General features: G+C 39.7%; 1 protein-coding gene across 1 annotated transcript; it reads left to right on the forward strand.

Moving 5' to 3' along the window:
• Positions 1-6,579: 6,579 nt before the first annotated feature.
• Positions 6,580-7,512, forward strand: LOC101565781 (olfactory receptor 1D2). Its single transcript, XM_004635322.1, has one exon. The coding sequence runs from the start codon at positions 6,580-6,582 to the stop codon at positions 7,510-7,512; it is 933 nt and encodes a 310-aa protein (XP_004635379.1).
• Positions 7,513-8,158: the final 646 nt, after the last annotated feature.

Consider the following 8,158-nt stretch of genomic DNA (forward strand, 5'->3'; position numbering starts at 1 on the left):
GACGTATGGAGAAGTCCAAATAATTCCCCAAATTACCAATCATATTGTATTAATCTATATGAATTTGTTGCATTTATACTAAAGTTTCTCTTACTTTATTGAAAGGAAAGTTGTGCTATTATCTGTTTGTCCCTTCTGTGAAGGAGTCTTTTTTTGCCTGTATCTTGTACTCTGAGTAACTATTTTTAAGATTACAATTCACCGTGTATTAACTATTGTTGTTCTCTTATTTTGTTACAATACTTTTCTTAAAAACATATACTAACAAGGGCCTTCCAGATAGCTCAGCAGACTAAAGCGCCTGCTTCGGCAGAGCACAGCAGCCGGGGTTCAATCCCTGGCAGGCCATGCCGGCCCCACCCCCAGGGCACGCTGAGACGGGGACTGAGACTGTGCATGGTGGCATACGCCTGTAATCCCAGCAATTGGAAGGCTGAAAACAGGGGAATCAGCACGAGTCTGAGACCCCATAGACCCTGTCCTGAATACAGGAAAAAAAAATTGCTTCTCTGTTTTCTGGGTTCATTTTATTTCCTAAAACTTAAGCACTTTTGTTTATCAGTCTGGGTGAAAATTATATTGTCTAGTCCCTATATGCCATCACGTATTGGTTCTCGCTTTTGAAATCTTATTTTTTATATGTGTGCTTATTTTGGGGTGAGGCTAATCATTATGCTTTTTAAATGATTAAGAGAAACATTTTGAAGTCATTTGAGCATTATTTTCCACCAAACATGATTTTTTTTAGTTGTTTTTACTTAGTGCTACATTCGAGATTAGTGTTTCAGACCTCTCTAGTAACTCAAAGCCAGGCTGCATGTACTGTGACATGTTCTTTATTCCTGGCTTACCCTTAATCCTAAGAGAATTCTTAGGACTGCTGCACAATAATGATTTGGTTTGTTTCCTGTAAACAAGACTCATTCCCCAAGACCACTGCCTGTAGATATTAACATTGGAGCAATTATCCATGTTCATCTCAAAAAGCTGTCTTGGGATTGCCTCCCCAAGGTCCCTCCAAAACTGATAAATAATCCTGCTGTGGTCCACGTTCACCCCCTTCTTCATGAATGGGGATTCAACCATCGGTTCTCAGATCCCCCGGGCCATTCAGGTCATTCAAGAACCTTAAATTCTACTTTTTTTTTTAACACCAAAGACTCTAGGAACAAGCCTTCTGCTCCCCATCTTCAGCCATTAAGACAAGTGCTTTATGTCCTGACTGACTTTCCATCCTATAAAGGAGAAAAGTAGAGGCAGCCGAACCAGAGAAGTCAGGAACATGTGGAAAACTCGGTAAGATCTGAACCACTCAGGCTTATTCTGTGTCTCTCTCCTTCCTCTATCTTCTCTACGTCCATTTCCTCTCATGCACACTGTATAACCTAACTTCTTAGTATTTCAGGATGATAGAGCAATCAATGTTTTAAGTGCCCTACAGTTTTCAAAGTACTATGTCATGCATGTGATTTTCACTACCTGCCTCTGACTGTACGTGCTGAGTTGAGGAAGTTCAAGGAGGCTGTGCTCACTCCTCAAAGTCTTATACTTGGGAAACAACAGAGAAAATACCAAAGCCTACTTTTCTTACTGAAAGTTTGTAGTCCTTTTCCACATTCCCCCACACAGCCAAGGCACACAATAGAGCTGTTTGTGTCTCTAAGGCCATCTGGCCATATGAGGACCAGAACCTACCAAGTGTCACAGACTCAGAGCAGTGTTTCCCAAAGGGTGAAAATCAAAATCATAAAAGAGATCCAGTTATCAGAACAGAACCAGTGCTTCAAGGAAAATGGTGAGAAAATCAGTTTTGGGTTTTGAAGTGTCACAGGTAATCCTGACCAAAAAAAAAAAAAGAGTGTCTGAGATTCTCACACTGACAACTAGAAAGTAAAAGCATTAATTTCTCTCAGGGTTCTCTGACTTTACCCAGCCTTTTCATATTTTTCCCCACCCTTCCTCCTGTCAGACCAATGTCCCAGAGGGCCCTCAACTCCATAGATCAAGCTGTGGAAGGAAGTAGTTTCTGACAGGGTCCAGGGAAGTAGGATGCCTTTCTCTTTGCAGTAGAAACAGAGGCAATGGCAGAGTGCATCCAAAGGTGGGAGTACTGCAGGAAGTCCCTGCCATGCTCCATTCCAGCTTCAGGCTGCTGATGGGAGTGTGGAGTGCTGTCTGGGACAGATCCACTTGTTCCTCTTTCTTTCAGCATCACTTCTCTCTCCCTCTGGTGGTTCTAGGGTTTGAAAGCAGAGTCTTACACTTGGTGAGCTACTCCCTCATTTTTTCTTTTGCAATTCTTTTTATTTCCCTAAATGGCAAGGACCCTCAGATCCTCAGCTCAAAGCCTCACTTAAGCATTAGGAGAAGTAAGTGAACTCCTCCACAATGGAGAAGCCCAGGAGAATAGATAACAGAGGCAAAAATCTGTATATACAGTCTACAGGGTTACTCTAATTTCCGCTCAAGTGCCAAAAGATCACCACATCAATCCTCCACAGCCTGACACATTATTGTATAAACAGTCCTCACTATCACCTGCTTTCGCTAGCAGCTTAAATTAGCTCTGAACAACCACTCAGCCCACAGGCTCTGGTGACTTGTTTAAATAACCTCTGTGGTAGGGAATTCGTTTCCTCCTCAGCCCCCATTGCTGGCACAGAACTTAAGTTCTCTAGGTGATAGTCTGCTCTATCTTGCTCACTCTCTTTTACTCCCTAGTTCCTGGGCTGGACAATAAATCCCTTTTAATGGCCCCAAATGATCCCACAGTTATTTGTTTCCTCACTCTTCTCTCTTCTGGGCAATTGCACCTCAGGGCCTGACACAGACGCATCAGCTACCTCAATGTCCTGGGCCTTCCCTGCTCCTGTCTGAATAGAAGGCATGTGCAAGCCCAGGCTGGAAGGAAAAGTGGGAACCCTGTTACGCTTCACCCTGAGAACTTATTTTTATACTGGAAACAGGTGAAAAATATCAGAAGTTTGGGGATATGTTTTAGGGTAGATTTCTCTTAGCCATTACCTAACAGCCTCTCAATTTTATGATGAGGCTTTAAAGTTGGCAAAGTATTTCCACATGACATTTTATCTCTTTCTCTAAAACTCTAGATGAAGTAAGCATTATTACTCTTATTTAATATGTGACAGAGTAGTTAGGATATGAAATATGGAGAAGTGGGAAGGATGACAAACCTCAACTCCATCAGTTACTAGTTGAACAAATGTGAGGAACTCATTAATCTTTTAAGTCTCAGTCACCTCATCCAGAAAATGAGATTTAAGAAACAAATATTCTGTTAAATACTACATTTTATATATTTCTGTAATATATAAATCATTCAATATATATATGATCACTCGATATATATTCACTCAATACATTATCGGACCAAAGAGTATTGTTTGTTTAACAATCATATGTGATACAGGCTGACGAATAGCTCAGTGGACTAAAGTGCCCAATTAGGCAAGCTTAGGCAAGCACAGGGACCAGGTTCCATGCCCTGCACTACAGGCTGCCGTGCCCGCAGGGCAGGCTAAGCAGGCCAGAGTACAGGCTTCAAGCAGGAGGCTGAAATCAGGAGGATCATTATGAGTCCACGCTGTGTAGTGAGACCCTGCACAACCAAATACATTTTTTTTAAAAAAAATCATATATGATAAACTGGACACAGACTTCTGACTGAAAATCTCCTTCCACTACACGTCCTATAAGTGGATGTCTTTGATTTGTTCTACTTGACAGGTTTTGTTGTTTGGGTTTTTTTTTTTAACCTTCTTGGAGAAAGTATTATTTTCCCATAAATTTGAAATTTTTTCAGTCATTCTTCCTTTGATTTTTTTTTTCAGTCCTGAGGATTGAATCCAGGCCCTTACCACTGAGTTATCATCCCTCATCCTTTTGTAAATTGTTTTAAAATGTTTGTGACATGGTCTTTCTTGAATTTCTCCATGCTTGGTTTCAAACAAAGTCACTTCCTTGGGGGAAAAAAATAACAGTTACCTATTTTAGGATTGATTCTACTCCCAAGGAAAATCTGAGGTAAATCTCTAAAGCCTGGCAGAATAAAATGAGCAATCTTCTCTGAGTGAAGAAAAAATCCTAAATAAAATAACAGCAAGTAGTTTTCAATAATCCATGCTGGAATGCAAGTGTGGTTCAACATCAAGCGAGGCATTAGTGTGGACAGGCACTGAGGAAGCATTCAGTTAAGGATGAAGCAGCCATACTGGCTTATTAAAATGTTATTCCAAAGTTTAAATAGGAAGATAAATGCTAAGTATACACACTCTCTTCTGCTAGAATTCCTTTCAGACTCTTCATTACACTTAGAATAAAATTTTAAGCTGGGCATGGTAGGATATACCAGTCCTGGAAGGTGGAAACAGGAAGAGGATCATAAGTTTGAGCCCATCCTGGGCAATTTGGCAACTTAGATTGGGGATAGGGGAGGGAAAGAGGGAAAGAGGAAGGAAGAGGAAGATTTTAAATCTTTTTTTAAGGGTGGCAAAATTGTATATTTACTAAAGGTAGGGGAACAAACAGGCTCTACAAAGCAAATTTGGCCCAAGTAAAGGTAGGAAAAAGGAGAAAACAAATTTAAAATACACCCTACAGCCTAGGGTGGCTACCATGAAGAAACATGATAGAAAAGTTTAAATCTTAACAAGGCTCCGCAAGACCTGTCCCCTACTCCCTGCATAATCTCACATCTCATCCCTATCCTCTTCAGGCTAACCATTTTTGGTTACTTGGTCATACTTAGTTCCTTAAACATAACAGGATCATCCCCACCTCAGGGCCACCGCCATCAAGGTCTTTCTCTTCGCTGTTCTTTGATCACAATTCCACAGAACCAGATTTTTTCAAATTTTAAAATCAAAAGGGGAATAATGGCAATCTGTCTTCAAATAGTAGAATTTTATATCATGTATGTGCTTTTTTGTGAAATTTTGTGAATTTTTTAAATATTTTACTCTATATACATAATTTTTTAAAGCCAAACAAGTCTAATATATTATTTTAATTTATTTTGAAATGTGTAAAATACAAAACATTGATCTGTTTCCTCAAAATAATTACACAAATGTTCCAATGCTATTTCTTAAACAGTGAAAACTTTATCTGCAAATATATAGTGCTAATATAACGACCTATTAAATGTTTTGGTGTTGGTCTATGAAGTTTTCCCCCAGTTCTATTAATCTGTTCACTGTAGTATTAGCACCACACTATTGTAGAGTCCTTTTTCTTAATGTATTTTAATACAGGGTCTATAGGGTCTCACTACACAGATTCAAGTCATAGTGATCCTCCTGTTTTCAGCCTTCTAAGCACTGCTTTGACTTTTGATAAAGCAAAATGTCACCTTATTCCTCTTTTTCTATATTTCTCATCCTTATTTTCACACTTCATTTTAGATAAAATTTAATTTTGCTTCCTAAAACTCCCATTACCATTTTGACACCAAATAGATTTCACTGTAGCTTAATCTAGGAGGACACACACTTTTGCAACAGCTCATATGCTTTTGAAATCTGATCTATCTATTTATAAGGGTAGTAATCTGATCTATCTATTTATATTTATAAATTATAATTTATAATTTTTACACCCACTATACTGAGGAATTTGAAAGTCTTACATTGTTTGTGTTAACACTTAATGCAGGTATACTTACTGGTAACATAGCATAGATCATTTTGCATTACGTTTGGGCTTATTTTTCGGATTATTGCTATATATAAAAAGTATAGTGATATTTGTTGAGTGCTGATTGCATGCCAGCTCCTTCTGTTAAGCACTTTATTACTTATTTGTATCTAGGCATGAGCTAATTTTCTATGAAGAAATCAAGCCTTGAAGACCCCTGAGACTCTGACTAAGTTTTCACCACTAACAAAAGCAAAACCTAGACCTAACTTTAAGTACTCTGAAACCCCTTTTTATCTCTACTACTCTTTCAGTGGATTTTCCTCCTGCCCTAGGTAAATCATCATCTCAACAAATAATTTGTTCTACTCCTTTCAAGTATATTTGCTACCTCCTTTAATTAATGGTGTATATTTTATCCATCTCTTATAATGCATACACTTGTATAAAATATAATTTTAAAACCTGTACAATACCATAGTATACTATATAAACTGTGAAACAGTTCAAGATTATTATAAGCAGATAGAATTTAAAATAAGATTTAGATATTATTCCTATAACACTGAGTTGCCAAATTAGAAGTTACTGGAATGCTTACACTGCGCAGACTTCCAACGTTCTGTTTTTGTGCCTACTATTAATTTGTTGCTTATGTTTTTTAAAAAATTATAAAATTTGGTCTAAGACTTTCAGGAAACATAGTATTGCTCTGTTGCACAGGCTATCCTTGAACTCTTGGTTCAAGCGATCATCTTTCCTTAGCTTCCTGAGTAACTGAGACTACAGGTTCATGCCACAGAGGCCAGCTCTAAGATAATTTTAATGCAAAGAAAACACAATTTTGCTTAGCTTCATGTCCTTATCCAGCTGAGAGTACTTGGTAAAAACTTTTTGGTGACCATATTGCAGAAAAGAAGGGAAATGAATGGAGGCAACCAGAGTGAGGACTCTGAATTCCTACTCATAGGGCTCTCGGAGGTTCCTGAGCAGCAACAGATCCTGTTTTGGGCATTCTTGTCCATGTACCTGGTCACAGTGGTGGGAAATGTGCTCATCATCCTGGCCATCAGCTCTGACTCTCACCTACACACTCCCATGTACTTCTTCCTGGTCAATCTCTCTTTCACTGACCTCTTCTTTGTCACCAACACAATCCCCAAGATGCTGGTGAACCTTCAGTCCCTGAACAAAGCCATCTCCTATGCAGGGTGCCTGACCCAGCTATACTTTCTGGTCTCCTTGGTGGCCCTGGACAATCTCATCCTGGCTGTGATGGCATACGACCGCTATGTGGCCATCTGCCGCCCCCTCCACTACACAACAGCCATGAGCCCTAAGCTCTGTATCTTGCTCCTCATCTTGTGTTGGGCCCTGTCTATCTTCTATGGTCTCATTCACACTGCTCTCATGACCAGAGTGACATTCTGTGGGTCTCTCAAGATCCACTACATCTTCTGTGAGATGTACGTCCTGCTCAGGCTTGCATGTTCTGACACCCAGATCAATCACACAGCGCTAATTGCCACAGGCTGCCTCATCTTCCTCACTCCATTTGGGTTCATGATCATATCCTATGTCTGTATTGTCAGAGCCATTCTCAGGATACCTTCAGCTTCTAACAAGTACAAAGCATTCTCTACCTGTGCTTCACATTTGGCTGTGGTTTCCCTCTTCTATGGTACACTTTGCATGGTATACCTGCAGCCCCTCCATACCTACTCCCTCAAGGATTCAATAGCAACAGTGATGTATGCTGTGGTGACTCCCATGATGAACCCTTTTATCTATAGTCTGAGAAACAAGGACATGCATGGTGCTCTGGGAAGACTCCTAAGAAAACCCTTTCAGAGGTAAACATGACGGTAACTGGGAAAGGAGCAAAGAAGTGGAGACCGAGAATACTCTTCACCATATGCAAGTCATTATCCTATGGATCATGCACCAGCGATTAGGACATAGCTCCAGCTGAGAATGAGTGTATATATCTGTGGCAGTGAAAGGACACAGAAGTATAACAAGTGTCCCCAGATCTCACTAGCCTTAGTAATAAGCTTATACTAACACTAGAATTTTGCATTATCAAACTTTTCAATATGCATGGACCATATTCAGCCTCTTCTAATTATCAGTGGATTGTCAACAATGGATTTCAGCAACAGCCCCCAGGTCCAAGAACATCCTCCCCTTGTCCTCAGCAGCTGGCCAGCCTGCACATTCCCCCTTTACCAGGCCTGCGTACCTGTGAACTCTACCATCTGGCCTACCCAGAATCCCATTTCAGTGAGGCTCAATGAGCTATACAAGAACACAGACACATAACTACACAAGATCAGGAAAAAAATGCATGAAGAAAATGCATTTTTCATTTGCAACAAACACATGATAAGTTCAACAAATATATGGTAAAAGGGAACTAAACAGTAATCAGGAGTTACACAATATAATAACTGAAGTGAAATAAATCAACAAAGAGTTTCAAGATCGACTAATGCAAGTAGAA

Source organism: Octodon degus, unplaced genomic scaffold, assembly GCF_000260255.1.
Source record: "Octodon degus isolate 3935 unplaced genomic scaffold, OctDeg1.0 scaffold00072, whole genome shotgun sequence".
NCBI lineage: Eukaryota > Metazoa > Chordata > Mammalia > Rodentia > Octodontidae > Octodon > Octodon degus.

Bases quoted from the DNA above. Each gene is read 5' to 3' on its own strand.
- LOC101565781 (XM_004635322.1), top strand. From the start codon at position 6,580: ATGAATGGAGGCAACCAGAGTGAGGACTCTGAATTCCTACTCATAGGG.